We start from the raw sequence: 19,754 nt of genomic DNA on the forward strand, positions 1-19,754 counted from the left end.
ACACATTTTAAAGCTTTCTTTTTTACTACTGGTTCAGGAGAACTTTAGCATTTTTTGCTACTGGTCCTAGCGAACCGATCAAAAACGGTAGCATTTCTGTGACCCGTCAAAACCACGGTCCACTAAAGCGCGCCCGATTAAAGCGCGTACCTGACGTCATCAGCAGCGCGACAAATAAAATTAAAAATAAATTAAATTAAAATTAAAATTAAATTAAAGCAAGCCGATTCACATAAAGGTAAGGGTTAGGTTTAGGTTTAGGTTTAGGTTTAGGGTTAGGTTAAGGGTTAGGGTTAGGTTTAGGGTTACGTTAAGCGTTAGGGTTAGGTTTAGGGTTAGGTTAAGGGTTAGCGTTAGGTTTAGCATTAGGTTAAGGGTTAGGTTTAGGGTTAGGTTTAGGGTTAGGTTAAGGGTTAGGCTTAGGGTTAGGTTTAGGGTTAGGTTTGGGGGGGTTAGGTTTAGATTTACGCGTTAATTTTAAGTTTACCGCTCACAGCGTGCTGTTTTCGTCGCGCTGTGATGATGTCACGTATGCGCTTTCGTCGAGCGCGCTTTAGTCTACCGCGGTTTTGTGGTGGAACCTGCATTTCACCCCTGAATATGGAGCTTTTTTCAGCAGATATATTCTCATTGTGCCCAGAGAAGAGACATATCTGCTTCTACCTAAGAATAAGGTGACCAGACGTCCCACTTTTGGCGGGACACCCCCGCTTTTTGATGCATTTTCCCGCGTCCCGCCCGCTTTTTAAAAAGGCATGGTTTTTTTGGCGCTTGCAGCTCCCGCCCATCAGCTGCTGGGCTGGCTCATCGTTCTGTTCTATGCTACCACCTACAAATTTAAGCCAGCCCAGCCTGCCGCTCACTGATTTGATTGGCTGGACTTCAGCCAATCAGTGAGCTGGCCAACCAGCTCACTGATTGGCTGGACTCCTTAGCTGAGGACGCATGCGCGAGTCTCCATTTTATTTCGTCTTTGTTTTGGGCAGCTGCGCTTACTCACTGGTGGTGAGTAAATCATGTTTTGTATTAAATTTGGTACCGTGGGAATCGGGAGGCGCTGGGCTGGGGGAAGGAGACAGCCCCCTTGCGGAGTTCGCAGCCAGCCCCTGTGCTGCGCTGGAACGGGCGGCAAAACCTTTGGAACCACGTGGAAGTTCTCGGGCGGCTGCTCCCAGCTCTCCTGCCCTGGAGGGAGCAGCCGGCGGCAGCGGCGGAGGAGGAAGCAGCCCGGCGTCGCTGCTCGCCGCGCGCTCCCTCGTTCGCGGCCAGGCTTTGGTGCTGCCTTTCCCGCTCTGTGCGTGCTGCCCAGACCAGACCTCTCTTCCTTCCGTGGAGTCCGTTCGTGAATCCATGGGATTCGCCGCGGAAGGAAGAGAGGTCGTGGCAGCGGCAGACGCCAGCAGAGAACGTCCCCTCGCTTCTGGGCCTCCCCGCTGCTGTCCCGATCTCTCTTCCTTCCGTGGAGTCCATTCGTGAATCCATGGGATTCGCCGCGGAAGGAAGAGATATCGGGGGAGCGGCGCCGCCAGCAGAGAACGTCCCCTCGCTTCTGGGCCTCCCCGCTGCTGTCCCGATCTCTCTTCCTTCCATGGAGTCCGTTCGTGAATCCATGGGATTCGCCGCGGAAGGAAGAGATATCGGGGGAGCGGCGCCGCCAGCAGAGAACGTCCCCTCGCTTCTGGGCCTCCCCGCTGCTGTCCCGATGTCTCTTCCTTCCGTGGAGTCCGTTCGTGAATCCATGGGATTCGCCGTGGAAGGAAGAGAGGTCGGGGGAGCGGCGCCGCCAGCAGAGAACGTCCAATTTTACAGATTGGAACAAAATTCTAAGATACAGAGATCTAATTGACAGACAGGGAAATTTAAAAACAATTGAAGAATTGGCAGATCAGAATATGAAAGGTGACTGGCTAACCTACCTCCAAATTAAAACTAAATACAATAAAGACACTAAAATATATGGTATTGAAACAGAACCACACAAATTGAATAAAATTATTCAAAGTCTGGACAGAAAGATGATAGGGAAAATATACAAATTCCTCTTGAAGTATCAAATGGAAGAGGAAATTGGAAACTGTAAAAGAACCAATGATAAAATGGGCACAGAACTTTGGCTATAACATTGAACTAGACAAATGGGAAAAATTTTGGGGAATAAATTTAAGAATGACACTATCAATCCCATACAAGGAAAACCTTGTTCTTTCAATCCTTCCAATATTTTTTTCCTTCATTCCCTTGTCTGTTTCAATATTAAGTACATTTCTTCCTTTCTTCCTATAATTTTTTCCATTTTCTTCCTTATATTCTTTTCCATTTCAACATTGTCTTCCTTTTTTCCTTCCTTCCTTCCTATACGTCTTTCCATTTTCTTCCTTATATTATCTTTTCTGTTTCAACAGTCTTTGTTTCTTCCTTCCTTCCTTCCCTTCCTTCCTATACTTCCTTTCATTCATTATATTTTCTTTTCCATTTCAATATTAAGTGTAATTCTTTGTTCCTCCTTCCTTCTTTCAATCCTTCCAATACTTTTTCCTTCATTCTCTTTTCCTTCAATATTAAGTGCAATTCCTTCCTTCCTTCCTTCCTTCCTAAGTTATTTCCATTTTCTTCCTTATATAATATTTTCTGTTTCAACATAAACTGCCTTCCTTCCTTCCCTCCCTCCCATCCCTTTCTTTATGTTTTCTTCATGCTTTCTTTTCTTTTTCCTCTGCTCTTTTTAACCCCCCCCCTTCTTCTCCTCCTCTACATTTAGGTTGGATTAGTTTGTTTATTAGTTAAGTCAAACGTTTTAATAAAAGTTTCATCTTTTAAGATTCGTCCAACACATCCAATTGTAACCTTAGCAGAATCCCATTGATCCACAGACAGCAGCGGGGAGCCCCAGAAGCCAGAGGACGTTCTCTGCTGGCGTCCGCCGCTCCCCCGATATCTCTTCCTTCCGCGGCGAATCCCATGGATTCACGAACGGACTCCACGGAAGGAAGAGACATCGGGACAGCAGCGGGGAGGCCCAGAAGCGAGGGGACGTTCTCTGCTGGCGGCGCCGCTCCCCGACCTCTCTTCCTTCCTTGGCGAATCCCATGGATTCACGAACGGACTCCATGGAAGGAAGAGACATCGGGACAGCAGCGGGGAGGCCCAGAAGCGAGGGGACGTTCTCTGCTGGCGGCGCCGCTCCCCCGACCTCTCTTCCTTCCGCGGCGAATCCCATGGATTCACGAACGGACTCCACGGAAGGAAGAGACATCGGGACAGCAGCGGGGAGGCCCAGAAGCCAGAGGACGTTCTCTGCTGGCGTCCGCCGCTCCCCCGATATCTCTTCCTTCCGCGGCGAATTCCATGGATTCACGAACGGACTCCATGGAAGGAAGAGACATTGGGACAGCAGCGGGGAGGCCCAGAAGCCAGAGGACGTTCTATGCTGGCGGCGCCGCTCCCCCGACCTCTCTTCCTTCCGCGGCGAATCCCATGGATTCACGAACGGACTCCATGGAAGGAAGAGAGATCGGGACAGCAGCGGGGAGGCCCAGAAGCGAGGGGACATTCTCTGCTGGCGGCGCCGCTCCCCTGATATCTCTTCCTTCCGCAGCGAATCCCATGGATTCACGAACGGACTCCACGGAAGGAAGAGAGATCGGGACAGCAGCGGGGAGGCCCAGAAGAGAGGGGACGTTCTCTGCTGGTGGCGCCGCTCCCCCGATATCTCTTCCTTCCGCGGCGAATCCCATGGATTCACGAACGGACTCCACGGAAGGAAGAGAGATCGGGACAGCAGCGGGGAGGCCCAGAAGCGAGGGGACGTTCTCTGCTGGCGTCTGCCGCTGCCACGACCTCTCTTCCTTCCGCGGCGAATCCCATGGATTCACGAACGGACTCCACGGAAGGAAGAGAGGTCTGGTCTGGGCAGCACGCACAGAGCGGGAAAGGCAGCACCAAAGCCTGGCCGCGAGCGAGGGAGCGCGCGGCGAACAGCGACGCCGGGCTGCTTCCTCCTCCTCCGCCGCCGCCGGCTGCTCCCTCCAGGGCAGGAGAGCTGGGAGCAGCCGCCCGAGAACTTCCACGTGGTTCCAAAGGTTTTGCCGCCCGTTCCAGCGCAGCACAGGGGCTGGCTGCGAACTCCGCAAGGGGGCTGTCTCCTTCCCCCAGCCCAGCGCCTCCCGATTCCCACGGTACCAAATTTAATACAAAACATGATTTACTCACCACCAGTGCGTAAGCGCAGCTGCCCAAAACAAAGACGAAATAAAATGGAGACTCGCGCATACGTCCTCAGCTAAGGAGTCCAGCCAATCAGTGAGCTGGTTGGCCAGCTCACTGATTGGCTGAAGTCCAGCCAATCAAATCAGTGAGCGGCAGGCTGGGCTGGCTTAAATTTGTAGGTGGTAGCATAGAACAGAACGATGAGCCAGCCCAGCAGCTGATGGGTGGGAGCTGCAAGCGCCAAAAAAAGCGTGCCTTTTTAAAAAGCGGGCGGGACGCGGGAAAATGCATCAAAAAGCGGGGTTGTCCCGCCAAAAGCGGGACGTCTGGTCACCTTACTCTTTTCCAATCTGAAAATCTGGTCACCTTACCTAAGAACGAACTCACCACCTCCTGATTGTGAGGCAAGGGCTCCACCTATATGCCACCTCACCACTCTGGAAAAGGAAGACAGGGCCCAACAATAATTCCAGGGAAATTTCCAGGGCTTCCAATGTCTTTGGCTCTAGCAGTGCTGCTACAGCTAAAGCAGTGGGTGACTTGGGAGTAGCAGCAGCAGCAATGGGGAATCCTCACTTGATCATCTGAATTTCTGAAAGACCGGTAAGCTTGTTAGGCTTACCTTGCATGATCAGATTTTGTTGAAAGTCTCGGGCAAGAAATGGCCAGAATGGGGGCTTGGTAGACCTCCCTGGTTTCCCTGCCATCTCTATATTAAGCCTCTGAATAGCATTAAGTAGCATAAAAGGATCTGGGCAGGTTACAAAAAATAGCTTTAAATGAGAAAGTGGGTATGTTCTATCAGCCTGGAGGCATCTGAAAGGCCCTACAGTTCTGTTATGAAAAATAAAGGAGAGAATGAGTTCTTATTTGCAAGGCATAATCTTCTATGGTGCGGTCCTACTTAAAAGCATACTACACTAGATCTTTGTCTCATCAAAGGACTGACCAGTAATTGTACTAATGACTATTTATACATCATGCTGGGCCATATTTCATTTTAATCATGCCTTGTTGAATAACCCTCTGTGGCCAGATATACATTTGCCAAGCCAAAATGAAGCAAATAGATATTATGGCTTTATGCAAAATGAACACAGTCTCTGTGTTATCTTCCCTTTTTTTTTTCCTGCTTCCTTTATTTTCTTTTAGTGCTTGTACATATGCAGTCATAACAGAAACAATCCTTGTATGACATTAGTCTTTACTTCCTCCATAATATAAAACTTTTTATTTGGGGTTTGGGAGAGCTATAACAGTAACATAATTAGAGATCATAGACAGTTCAATATCATTTTTAAAAATTACTTAGCTGTAATCTACCTATTTATTTTTAAAAAAAAATTAAACTCATTTAATTTTAATAAAGAATTTAAAATATGCTTTAATCTCTTCCACTGATACACATGCAATAAAGGTATGTCCAAAATCTAAAAGTCTCAATAAAGGCATTTACTAAACCAACTCATAGTTTAGAAGATAAGACCCCAGCTATGGAATTGCCAAGAAGGATTTATCAGATGAAATGATGAAAGGTCAGAAGAAGAGGGGTATAACCATTCTTTAAGTCAGGTAGAACAAAGAAAATGGAATGGAAATTTGGGATGGAAATTTGTTTGTTTACTTCAAGTACTTTTTCTGTTTTTGCTGGGAAGGAGAAACAAGCAAATTGGTTCTGATCAGGTATAGAAATAGGTATTATACCTATTTCTATACCTGATTATACCTATTTCTATACCTGAGGTCCATCTCACTTAAGAGTCTATAATACTGGAAAAGGTGGAATAAGTTGGATAGATTCAATTGCAGTGGTGATGAATGCAGTATTGGAACGGATTTGACTTGAGGGGTCAAAATATAGACAGATAATCCTGGAGAAGGTCTGTTTATATGAAGAATGGAGAATGATGGCCTCTTTATGAATTGAGGACTTCAACTCCAAGAATTCATGAGCCAGCCATGCTGGCCATCATTCCTCACCTCTGGTCTATATGATCACTAAAAGTCAAGAGTCAAAGTGATGGCACATAAAGAATGCTAACCTATTTCTATCCTTAACAAAATAAGCATCTATAGTTGTTATATTCTGGGTAAAGAATGGAGGTAAGGCCTGATTGACTTCTAACAGCTCTTCATTCAATACTGCCTGTGATGCAACTTTTGCTCCCTGGCTGACACAGCTCCTTTTATAGGGAAGCTAATCAGTCCACAACCAATCAGGAGAGAGGAACAGACTGAGAACTTCAACAGACAACTATATACAATACATAGCAATAATTATGAAGTTAGAGATAATTTTGGCTGCTATACTAGGTGAAAAGAAGCACAATAAGCCAAATTAAGTAGTGTAGGATAAGGTGACCAGATTTTCAGATTGGTAAAGAGGAACACCATTGACCGGGGGGGGGGGGGGGGGGGAGGCTTGATTAAAAATTTTATATTTTGTCAAAAGGTCACAAAAGGCGATTACATGACCCCAGGACACTGAAACTATCATAAATACGAATCTGTTGCCAAACATCAAAATTTTGATCACGTGACCATGAGGATGCTGCAACAGTCGCTAAGTGTGAAAAATGGTCGCAACGGTCGCTAAATGTGAAAAATGGTCATCAGTTACTTTTTTCAATGCCATTGTAACTTTAGTCACTAAACCCATTATACCACCTTTCTTGCCACAGTTCTTAAGTGAATAACTGCAGCTGATAAGTTAGTAACATAAGTGAATCTGGTTTCCCCATTTGACTTTGTCAAAAGGTCACAAAAGGCGATTACATGACCCCGGGACACTGAAACCATCATAAATATGAATCTGTTGCCAAACATCAAAATTTTGATCACGTGACCATGAGGATGCTGCAACGGTCACTAAGTGTGAAAAATGGTCATCAGTCACTTTTTTCTATGCCATTGTAACTTTGATCACTAAATGAACTGCTTGAAAGCTAAGGCTAGCTTGCATTATAATGCCTTATGCTAGCTTACATTTTCAAGAGAGAGAAGCTAAACTCCTTATTAGAATTGAAATAGAAATAAATAGTGTAGAGTAGAGTAGAGTAGAATAGAATAGAATAGGTTTATTAGCCAAGTGCGATTGGACACACAAGGAATTTGTCTTTGGTGAATATGCTCTCAGTGTACATAAAGAAAAATAAAATAGAATACAATCATCAAGAATCATAAGCTACAACACTTAGTGATAGTCATAGGTTACTAATAAGCAATCAAATTATACTAGGAAACAAATCATTGAATTTTTAAATTATTGGATTTTCTTTCAAAGAAACTCAGTATGTGCTTCCTGATTATTAAAAGTGCAAATTCAGTGTCAATGACTCCTGACTATTTAAAAAAAAGATTCTATCCAAAATAAATTGAAATAAACCATTTTAAAAAATTCTATGCACAATAGTTTGAAATGTATTGCTGCAAATGGCTATAAATGTGGGTCAGTTATGGAGTGACTGCAGGGGAGACATGAGGCATCAGAACTTTGAACCAGGTCATAAGTACCTTTTGGGAGGGAGGGAGGGGTCTGTCATAACTTTGAACAGTCACTCAGTTACCAGGCATAAGTTGAGGACTACCTGAGCAATCCTGCCTTTCAAATGCCAGGTAGCTCCATCAAGAGTCCTTTTCATTTTTTTGTAAGAAAAATATGATGGAAAAAGAAACAATAACTATTGTACATTTATTCCAGGACATACACAAAGTTATAGGAATGGATCATGAATGAGAGCACATTTCCACCAATTAATCCAAAAAATAAAGCAGCAAGGATCCCACTATGCCCCCCACCTCCTCTTTCTCCCTCTCGTTCACTTTTTGGGGGGAAGGAGGAGAAAGGACAAAAAGGAGAAAGAGGGAGAAAGAGGAGGTGGGGGGACAGTGGGATCCTTGCTGCACCAAGCTCAGAAAGCAGCAAGGATCCCACTTTATCCCCCCACCTCCTCTTTCTCCCTCTCGTTCTCTTTTGGGGGGGGAGGAGGAGAAAGGACAAAAAGGAGAAAGAGGGAGAAAGAGGAGGTGGGGGGACAGTGGGATCCTTGCTGCACCAAGCTCAGAAAGCAGCAAGGATCCCACTTTATCCCCCCACCTCCTCTTTCTCCCTCTCGTTCTCTTTTTGGGGGGGGAGGAGGAGAAAGGACAAAAAGGAGAAAGAGGGAGAAATGGCTGCAGGGAGAGCGGCGCCTGAGAGAAGCGGGCAAAAATAAAAAAAACCTTTCTGATGGCTGAGCCGCTTGGCCTGGGACCGAGCCTCCTCCTCGCCACGCTGTCGCTGCTGGAAAGCTGTCGCTCTCCCTGCAGAAAAACATCGTGTGTCGGCGCGCACACGTGCAGGAGGGGAAGAAGCCTCGCCCCTCGTCGGGCGCTGCAAGCGAGCTGAGCGGAGAGAGGGAAACCACTGCCCTCTAAAGGCCACATCGGGGATGACACTTCAGAGAAATAAAAACTTTTTTTAACGGCGTCCTTTTTAAAATTGATTTTATTTCTTCTGGAAAATCGGGACTTTTTGAACATGCTGCGGGACACGGGACAAATTATTAAAAATTGTGACTGTCCCGCCAAAAGTGGGACGCCTGGTCACCTTAGTGTAGGAGCACCTAGAGGTGTGAAAGCATATCTTCTCACAGAATGCAATGTAGAGGGCATGACAGCTTGCTGTTGAATGGACAAAACATTCTTTTTACTTATTGCATAAAAAATAATAATCTATTTGATGGCCACTCTTCTGCTGGCCTTATTAGGCCCTATTCTCTCAACATGGTTGTATGCCACCCAATGTCACTGTCTTGTGCAATGTGCGGTTATACAAAGAGTATAAATCAATCAATCAAAATAGTTCTGGATTTTGTTCTTCACTAGCAACAATCCACTTTATATTTTTATACTAGATATAGTAAAAGCCTGCTACAGAGTGCATTGTATCTGGGAGATGGAGAATTGAACGCTCTGGTATCAAAGCACAGGAAAAAATCCCAGCTGGATATCATGAGAGTCTTCAAAGCAGTTTGAGGAAATCCTTCTCCCTGGGAGGCTTGGGAAAAAAAAACTGTTTTCTAATGGGATGTGAAAATATAAACACCATTTGCACATATTTATGCTTCTCTACTATGGAAAGGCAACCAGCAGGATTAATACATTGGAATATGAGCTTTTCCTTCATGGTGGAACATAGGTTTTTTTTTGGGGGGGGGGGGCTTAGAGATGTCACAGCTATATTCACCTTAGCAATCTGTGTCTGCCAAGCCCCCTCTTGTAGCTTTAATCAGGACTGCATGCAACTTTTAAGAAAATAAAAGGATCCAGTCACTGAGATGGCACAAGATTGGAACGGTTCGGGGTGTTGTGATGCTGTCTTAGCATGTTGTCTTAGCATGTTGCCCTTATAGGTCAGCCTCAACTTATGACAATTGACCCCAAAATTTCTGTTGCTAAGTGAGATAGTTGTTAAGTGAATCTGGCTTCCCCATTGACTTTGCTTGTCAGAGGGTCACAAAGAGGGTCCCGGGATCACATAATCCCAGGATATTGCAACAGTCATAAATATGAGTCAGTTGTCAATGCTTGGAGAGAGGAATGATCCAAGATACCTTCCTGTTGCCTGACCATTACTGATCCTTCTACCAATCCACCTGGTTTTGACCTGCCTTGCTCTGTCTGGTTGAAATAGAACAGAATTAGGTGTGATACAAAAAGAAGTGCCTCTGTCCTGGATCAGTGGGGATAGAAAGCTTCCCTTTGTTACGATTGTTTGTTTGTTTATTTATTTAGTTTGTCAAGCATGTATGTGATAACAGGTATAAGTATAACCATGGACATGAACACAGGAAATGAGTACAAATAAATGGGGACAGTGGGACAGGGATGGTAGGCACGCTGCTGCACTTATGCACGCCCCTTATGGACCTCTTAGGAAAGAGGTGAGGTCCATGCTAGATAGTTTAAGGTTAAAGTTATGGGGGTTTGAGGCAGGGGTGGGTTCTGCCTGGCTTTACTGCCTGGTTTGCTCGTCTGTGCACTTTCCGTGCGCACGCTGGCTGCGTGCTGCATGCACAGTTCAACAATTTCAACTAAAATTGTTCTGCGCATGCACAGAACTAAAAAAAAAGATGGCGGTGGCAACAGTGGTGACCAGGGAACCAGTTCAGGGGTGTGGCAGGCTGGGTTGCTGCCAGTTCCAGTGACCCAGGCCGCCATACAATTCAGCCAAACTGGTAGGAACCCACCACTGGTTTGAGAATGTAACAACAGAGTCGGGTAGTGCATTCCAGGCATTGACCACTCTGTTGCTGAAGTCATATTTTCTGCAATCAAGTTTGAAGTGGTAGGTAGGATGTTGTAGCAGACAATTTTGTGTACTACGCTTAGGCCAGACCTTAATTGGAGTAGTTCTAGATTGTTCAAACCCAAAATTTCAAGCCTGGTGGCATAAGGTATTCTATTGTGAGCAGAGGAGTGGAGTACTCTTCACCTGATGCTGATATGCAAACTATTAAACATATCATGCAAGATTGCCCATGATGTGAGTTCCCTTGTTCCCTAGAAGAATTGCATGAAGCAATGCCAGAGGAAATCACCTGGATAACTGATTTGGACATCCAGTTATAATAAGGTGACCAGACATCCCGCTTTTGGCGGGACACCCCCGCTTTTTGATGCATTTTCCTGCGTCCTGCCCGCTTTTTTAAAAGGCACGCTTTTTTTGGCGCTCGCAGCTCCCGCCCATCAGCTGCTGGGCTGGCTCATCGTTCTGTTCTATGCTACCTACAAATTTAAGCCAGCCCAGCCTGCCGCTCACTGATTTGATTGGCTGGACTCCTTAGCTGAGGACGCATGCGCGAGTCTCCATTTTATTTTGTCTTTCTTGTTGGGGTTGCAGCTGCACTTACTGGTGGTGAGTAAAATAAATCATGTTTTGTAAATAATGTACTTATTTTATTCTTATTGTCTTATTTGGTACCGTGGGAATTGGGAGGCGCTGGGCTGGGGGGAGGAGACAGCCCCCTTCTCCCCCTTTGGCTTTGCGGAGTTCACAGCCAGCCCCTGTGCTGCGCTGGCACGGGCGGCAAGTCTGGATGGAACCACGTGGAAGTTCTCTGCGCGACCGGCAGCCGCTTTTTACTCCCGAGTAAAAATTTTACTCGGGAGTAAAAAGCGGCTGCCGGTCGCGCAGAGAACTTCCACGTGGTTCCATCCAGACTTGCCGCCCATGCCAGCTCAGCACAGGGGCTGGCTGTGAACTCCGCAAAGCCAAAGGGGGAGAAGGCAGGGGGCTGTCTCCTCCCCCCAGCCCAGCAAACAGAGTCCGTTTTTCAGCCGTGCAGACAACTTCCACGTGGCTTCCGCGGCTTCCGCGGCTCTCGCAGCCCGGAAGAAGCCACGTGGAAGTTCTCTGGGCGAGGTGAAAAATAGCCGCCGCCCCGCCCGCCCTCCCCGGCTGGGCTGGCTTAAATTTGTAGGTACATAACGAAACGATGAGCCAGCCTGGGCGGGGGAGCCTCCCCCGCCCATCAGCTGCTAGCTAGCTCGCTGGGCTGGCTCATCGTTTTGTTATGTACCTACAAATTTAAGCCAGCCCAGCCTGCCGCTCACTGATTTAATTGGCCTGACTCCAGCCAATCAGTGAGCTGGCTGGGATGGAAAATTTTCAGCACGCCATGTGCTGAAAATTTTCCATCCCAACCAGCTCACTGATTGGCTGGACTCCTTAGCTGAGGACGCCTGCGCGAGTCTACATTTTATTTCATCTTTCTTTCTTGTTGGGGTTGCAGCTGCGCTTACTCACTGGTGGTGTGTGTGTGTGTGAGAGAGAGAGAGGTAATTCATAAAATCACTTCCCCCTCCAGCCATTCTTCCCCGGCTTTCCTACAACTGACATTTCTGCCACTGCATGGTTTTTTTTTTAAAAAAAAATTGTGGCGGAGGCTGTTTGCTTCAAGGTGGCTTGCCTCGTCGTTTGGGGGGGGGGAGGGCTCTGCCTTAAGCAAGAATTGCATTAAAGACCAGAGCAACAGGTATTTCCTTATTTGCCTGGAGATAGATAATTCCTAGGGATACTTGCCATGTTCTTTCATCACCATGACGATCTTATTTTTTTGAGCTAAATGTATTTTTCCAGTTTGAATTGGGCATAATCTTTTTTTATTGATCCACTGTCAGGAAGAGGGATTATAATTTAAAACAGATGATTTCAGTGGCATCTTTTTTATTAATTTAAATTTCTTTCCGTTCTCCATACCCATCTTCTTGTATCAAATAATAGCTGTGGATTCATTGGCATTAAGTCTATATGTTTGAAGCAGTGCAGGAAATCTTGAAAACTTATGAATTTCTCTCCCCTCTGTGGCATTAGGCCTTAGTATCTGATTTGCTATATAACTTAGCAGTAGTTATTAGCACTCTTGGTGAATGATTCCCTTTTCTCAAATTATCTTGAACAATAGTTTGCAGTGTTTTCATATCTTGCATCCAGCTTTTTAAATTTATTATTAAATAATTTGTATCCTATCAGGGGCTTTCAGCAGTTTACAGCAACAAAAATGCCAAATAAAATTATATTATTGTAAAATCATTGTAACAATTCCACAAAAACAATAAAAAGAAAATCCAGTGATAAAACCATATTAAATCCCAATGGCTCTAGAAGACAGAATAATTTGTACAGCCTTCCTGAATGGACAGCAGGTTAGGGCTCCCTGCTCTGGAGGAGGTTTCCAAAGGATGGGCACCAGCTGAGACCTTCCTCCTGAGAAAGCCCTACCTTTGTCATGAATGGGATTACTAGCAGGGCCTCCCCAGAAGATATTTAAAGCTCTGGTAAGATAGCTTTGAGGGGGGTGGTCTTTAAATATTTGGACTTTAAGCTGATTTTGGAACATCTGTAAATTTGAAAGCACAAAAAATGCTATTGGCTTGTTTCCAGATGAGTCATTTACTGTAAGGAGTATAGGCTCAATGTATTTTAAAATAATATTTTATTTATTGTGCATATGATTTTTTAAAATAGTGGTATTCTGTGTTGATTCTTTTTTTAAATTGTCTTAGACTATTTAAAAAAAGATTCTATCCAAAATAAATTGAAACAAGCCATTTTTAAAATTTCTATGCACAATACTTTGAAATGGACTCAGGAGTCATGATTGACACTGAGTGAATTTGCACTTTTAATAATCAGGAAGATACAATGGCATTGAAAAAAGTGACTGATGACCATTTTTCACACTTAGTGACCATTTTCACACTTAGCGACCGTTGTGGCATCCTCATGGTTACGCGATCAAAATGTTGATGTTTGGCAACAGATTCGTATTTCTGATGGTCGCTAAGTGAGGAGTCTCGAGGACGGGGAAAACATTTAGTGACCAAAGTTACAATGGCATTGAAAAAAGTGACTGATGACCATTTTTCACACTTAGCGACCGTTGCGACCATTTTTCACACTTAGCGACCGTTGCAGCATCCTCATGGTCACGTGATCAAAATTTTGTTTGGCAACAGATTCGTATTTATGCTGGTTTCAGTGTCCTGGGGTGACCTTTTGACAAAAAAACATTTTTTTAATCAAGCCCCCCCCCCCGGTCAAGGGCGTCCCTCTTTTCCAATCTGAAAATCTGGTCACCTTAAGTTATAAGGCCATTGCCATACCTGCATAGAGGTGTATATAATTATATGGATTGTGTGTGTATGTTTACTTATGTCATGTTCTCACCATACACTAAATAAATAATAAGTTGTCAAGTGTCTGAATTTTGATCATATGATCATGGGGTCATAAGCTTGAAAAACAGTCATAAGTCATTTTTTTCAGGGCTTTTGTAACTTCAATCACTAAACGAATTGTTGTAAGTTGAGGACTACCTATATCCTCTTAATTTATCAGAAGCACCCCCCTTTCTGCTTTTTCCTCCCTCCTTATCTTTGTCAGTCAATCAGTTCTTCTCTTGTTTTGGGTAATTCTTGCCAGCTTGAAGATATAAGCATGGTTTACCATATTTTTCAGAGTAGAAGACACACCTTTTACCCTAAAAAAAGGGGGGTGAAAATCTGGGTGCGTCTTATACGCTGAATACAGCATTTTTGGCCTCCCGAAACCCCACCCACTTTGCAAAGATGGCTGTGCATAGCCTTTAGGAGGCTTCCAGAGTGCTTCTGGGAGTTGGGGAGAGCAGAAATGAGCAAATATTGGCTGTTTTTTGCTCACCCCCCCCCAGGAGCCCTCTATAAGCCTCCTAAAAGCTATACCTGCCCTTTTTTTGACAAAAAATGGGCCCCTTTTCGTGAAAAACAGGCCGTTTTTGGGAGGCCAGAGTGCAAAAACTTTTTTTTTAGTTTGCCTTTTCAAAATCTTGGTGCATCTTATACTCTGAAAAATACGGTATCTTTTCCCAAATACTGATACAGACTGCAGAGAGAAGCTTGGAAGGCTGGCCAAGCTGCAAGTCTAAGACACCCCCACACACACTTTTAGATATTTATATTGGCGTATGATAGCTAAAAAGCACATACTCCACAGAGGACAAAATGCATGTTCATTTAATCAGAGGGTTGTGTGTGTGTTTGTGTGTTTGTGTGTGTGTGTGTGTCATATGAACATAATCAGTGCTGGGGGTGGGGAAGGTTATCTTTTGCCTTGAGGTGGAAGGGGCAATTGTCTCAAGCCTTGAAGGAAGGAAGATGTGAATGTAATAATGATACAACTTAATAAATGTTTTCCTTTTCAGCTGCTCAAATCTGCATTTAAATTGTTTTAATGAAAAGTGGTTATTCTGGTGTTTGCCCTCATATGTGAGAGAATTACCAAAATATTCCATTTTGTCTATAGACTCCCAAAGAGGGCAATATTTAATTTGGAAATGCTCAATCCCAGGTCAATGCTTATCTTAAATTATTTTTTTCTTTCCTTGCTGCTGACACTCTGTCTCTCCCTGTCCCCTTCCCCGTTTTTCTCTGTATGTGCTAAATGAATCCAGCAAGAACAAAAAGCCAAGTTTACATTTGGCTAAAACATTTAAGGGAGAAACAAAGATGTAGAATTGAGATTTCTATTCCCTTTTGTTTCTTTTTGCATATTTGTGACTTTAGTTGACCTCTATAGAAATAGAAGTGGTATTATTTGGGCCATGTCAGATTTAAAATATCCTATCCCAGAACTGCTCTAGAGGCCTACAATGTTCTACGTGGGATGGAAGAGGACTCACTTTTGAAAGTCACAGCTTATTTAGACATTTATATAGCATTTTTTTCTTTTTAAAAAGAAAGTTTCCACAGCATGTGACAACAGTTCTAAAAATAAAATTAGAAAAAGAGTAGAGGGAAAAAAACAAGGAAGAGTACATGTCCAGAGCATTCTGTTGAGTCTCTCAAGGATTATCACGTTCGGGTTGAGTTCTAGGCATGACCCATATCAAGTCAAGAATTATTTTCAACAGCAGGAATAAATGCGGTACGGGTAACATGCATATGTAAATGTTGTCATATGCATAATAAGTACATACATTTTTTTGTATTTATAATGCCATACATTGAATAACACTCAAGACAACAAGGTATCTGCTAAATGGAATTAAAAATATATATTCTTCTTCGTATGATGGGGGGAAAATGGTGTCTATGTAACCCAAACCTCATCTTTAGGCAAGATTACTGAATCTTTCACAAAATGAATTAATATCTCAAAAGATGTGAACTTGCATGTGCTTTACTGAACTATTACCATGTCTTTCTCTCTATCTCACTGAACCATGCTGGTGCAGTGGTTAGAGTGCTGTACTGCAGACTATTTCTGCTGACTGCTTGATTGCCAGCAATTTGGCAGTTCAAGTCCCACAAGGCTCAAGGTTGACTCAGCCTTCTATTCTTTCAAGGTGGGTAAAATGAGGATCCAGATTGTTGGGGGCAATATGCTGAACTCTGTAAATCACTTAGAGAGGCCTGTAAAAGCACTGTGAAGCAGTATATAAGTCTAAGTGCTATTACTATCCTTTTAAGTAGAAAGATTTAGTACCGAGCCAAACTGATCCTTGAACCCACTCTTTCCTCTGTGGCATAGGGTGGTCTCAGATAGCCTCCCCTTCAAAAAAAAACAAAAAACCCACACCATCTCCAACAAATATCTTTTTCTGCTTCCCTCTGCAACACCGGCCATTGATATTCTATGTTGAACGCAGCATATTCAACTTAGTGAGACGTTAATGATGGCTGAATATTGCCCACTATCATTCAAATGGTTTTTGAAATAATGCTTCCATTTTGTACCAGCAAGGGAGTGGTTTAAAGGCAAAATTAAGTTATCTTGTGGAAGCTCAGTGTACCTATCACGTGTCTTGCTTTGGATATTCTGCCCAAACAGCTTTGCTGAATTTTAGCAGTTCACTCCAGAACGTCTCTGGGCCAGCAACTGGAAGAGTTGCAGATTTCTCCCCATTCATTAAGCTCTAAACTGTGGTTTATGAATCACAGTGGCTGACTTCACAGAAGACACTAAACTGAAACCAAGCCAAACTCATTCTGAAATAACATGATGTGATAACCAGGCTCTTGGATAAAATTATTTGAAACATATACAAATCTGCTTTTTATCGATGTACAGTTCATTCATCAAACCCAGCATTATTCTGATCAGCAAGAGATACCTAAGATACGCTTCTTGAGGGTTTCCTCAGGCTAATATCTGTTCCAATGCTTCTCCCCCCCTCTCAGCAGAAAGCAACAACAAGAGTACCAGTAGTTCTCCATCTGATGTTGTGAATGAGGAATTGGAAAGAGCAGTTTTAACTGGGGTTTGAACTAGTGGTGCCAGTCCGGTGAATGGGCAATTATATTTCAGTAAGATGAATAAATAAAAAAGATTTCCTACCCTCTGCTTACACTGACAGAATTTTTTTAAAAAAAAATTGGAAAGAGCAATGTCTGAACCAGGGATTTTTAGGAAAAGTTTCACTTCACAACACGCTAAGATTCCCTCCCCCAGTTTGTTATCACATGTCCTCTGCTGACCACAGAATCAAACTCTGACTCCATCATCTGTAGTTTACAAATCACAACTACTGTGTTTACAACACCAGGCTAAGCCCAAGCCAAACAAACCACATTTTGGCTTAATCTCAGAAAAGCTAAGCAAGGTGAGTGGCCTGGTTAATATTGGATGAGACACTCCCAGAAAAATCCCAAGGCTGTATATTAGATTGCAAATATATCCTGGAGGCTGGCAGTAGCCAACCAATTTTATGCTACTGCTAAAATCACTGAGTGTTGAGCTTGACAGGAGGAAGACTTGACATGACTAGCCTTACGTTGTGGGACAGACAATGCTTTTCTGGTTAAGGAGTACGGTTTTTTTCCCTATTTTGTGGGGGCAAAGGCTGCCTGTAGTGGAGCAAAAATGAGCTGGCAGCTTTGGGGCATACAGTATGATGAGATTGTATTTTAGATTTCAAATATCTAGGCTATGCAGCTCCAATAACTGTGGGTGGCTTAAGCTGTAATCCACCCTAACACCCCCAGAATTTTAGGGGTTTCAGAAAGTTTTCATGCTGCCTAGTTCTTTTCCTCGTGTGGCTACTGGAAGATTGTTTTATTGTTCATGGGTGGCTTGCAATGATGCAAGTTTTGAAAGTCTGGGATCTGTACAAAAGGAGCTTAGGAGAGAATGAAATACCTTCTGGGCCACATAATTCCTCCCCACACCACATAACATCTGACTGTATCCAGATGTATGGTTTTCAGGAAGAGAGGGAGAACATCTAGTCATAGAACGGTTTCAGGAACTGGGTATGCCTAGTTTCATGAAAAGAAGGACTAGGGGAGACATGATAGCAGTGTTCCAATATCTCAGGGGCTGCCACAAAAAAGAGGGAGTCAAACTATTTTCCAAAGGACCTGAGGGTAGGACAAGAAGCAATGGGTGGAAACTAATCAAGGAGAGAAGCAACTAGAACAAATGAGAAATTTCCTGACAGTTAGAACAATTAATCAATGGAACAACTTGCCTCCAGAAATTGTGAATACTTCAACACATTTTTAAGAAGATGTCTGAAGTGGTGTAGGGTTTCCTGCCTAAGCAGGGGATTGGACTAGAAGACTTTCAAAGCCTCTTCCAACTCTGCTATTCTATATTCTATAACTTCAGCTTTCAGCAATATCAGCCGACATGCTATAGGATGAAAAATGCTGAGAAGTTTAGTAAGTTGTGGAGGGTATTACCAGTATTCTGATTCTTTTGCAGTTCTGTACCTAGATAAGCGAAGCTCTGTTTCCCTGAAGCAGAGATGGCTCCAGAATATTAAAATACGAGTAGAACAGTACGACTAAAGAGGTAGAAAAGAGAAGAGTTGGAGCAGAAGAAATAGGACCGCCTTCCACATCTAGTGCCATTCACATGGGATGGACTATAGTGTCCATCAACTACCATACAACTGTTTGAGCCATGCTACTTGGGCATGATTGGAAGCTGTCAATGAACTCATCTGAGAGTTGCCATGTTAGGAAATCTAAATTTATGTTAGGACATCTAAATTAATGTTAGGACATCTAAATTAAGCAACAGAGAAAATGCAGCATTTCCAGGAAGTATTTATGTTCAAAGGAAAGGCTGTTATGTATCTCGCACAGCTGTTTCTCTTTAAATCTCTTCTCTCCCCGTACACATCTCTAGAGGTCTAGCTTTCTGTATAGCTCAAGCTTTCTGATAGCATCGCTCTCACAGCTCATGTTTCAGAGGCATTCCTTTTCTTTAAACCAGATCTCTGCAAAAACATCTTTTAAAATGGAAAATAAAGAATTAAGTCCATGGTGCTATTATTCAGTAAAGATTTGTACCTTTAATGCAAGCTACACATTAATGCAGGGACTGAAATAGTAGCTCTTTCTGCAGTTAAACATTTATAAATAGAAGCACAAACAAAATAAAAATCAACTTACCTAACCAAATAGAATTGTGAAGAACTCCATCCTTGAATCCCCAGCTAAAACCTCTATCCCATAACAAGGCAAAAAGAAAAGTTAAAGCAATCATCTTTTCTGTTAAATATTCTGTACCTTCTGTTCAAGCAGCCTGGAAAACCACTGCTCGCAGCTGCTTAGTTGCTAGTGGAACATCTGGTTGGCAGAACTTAAATAGTGTTTTCATCTGTGAGGTCAGAATGCCTTCACCAATTAAAGTGGTCATAGGATTGCTCACAATTAAAACTGATCCCTGGATTTTTGTGCGCGGCTGACTCATTTTCTGCTTCCCTTAAAGGAAAGTCCAAAGTCTGTCATTGCAAATGTGCAATTGTCCAATTCCCAAAGCAAATGTCTAATTTTGACCTGCTTTCAAATGTTCAGATATCTTTTAACACTTTTGTATGTGGCAAGCTGCCCCATACAATTTTGCTTTTGGACAGGTGAATTGATTGCAAGATAATTTCTTTGGGGTTTCTAGCTATTACAGCTCAGCAGTTATTAGTGAGAAATGTTTGGGAAAACTAAGATTCAGAAGATTCTAATTGCAAATAAAATGAACAGCGGTATGCACTGAAAAAGCCACTTTCATAAACTTCTATACC

The 19,754-nt window shown here is 43.4% G+C and overlaps 1 protein-coding gene across 1 annotated transcript in view; it reads right to left on the reverse strand.

Moving 5' to 3' along the window:
• Positions 1 to 19,273, reverse strand: part of TNFAIP6 (TNF alpha induced protein 6) — a 36,823-nt gene extending 17,550 nt beyond the window's left edge. The window contains exon 1 of the mRNA XM_032231549.1: positions 19,129 to 19,273. Coding sequence (XP_032087440.1) covers positions 19,129 to 19,222 — 94 coding nt within the window. The 5' untranslated portion in view covers positions 19,223 to 19,273. The remainder of the gene's footprint in view (positions 1 to 19,128) is intronic.
• Positions 19,274 to 19,754: the final 481 nt, after the last annotated feature.

Source organism: Thamnophis elegans, chromosome 1 (genome assembly GCF_009769535.1).
Source record: "Thamnophis elegans isolate rThaEle1 chromosome 1, rThaEle1.pri, whole genome shotgun sequence".
NCBI classification, from domain to species: Eukaryota; Metazoa; Chordata; class Lepidosauria; order Squamata; family Colubridae; genus Thamnophis; species Thamnophis elegans.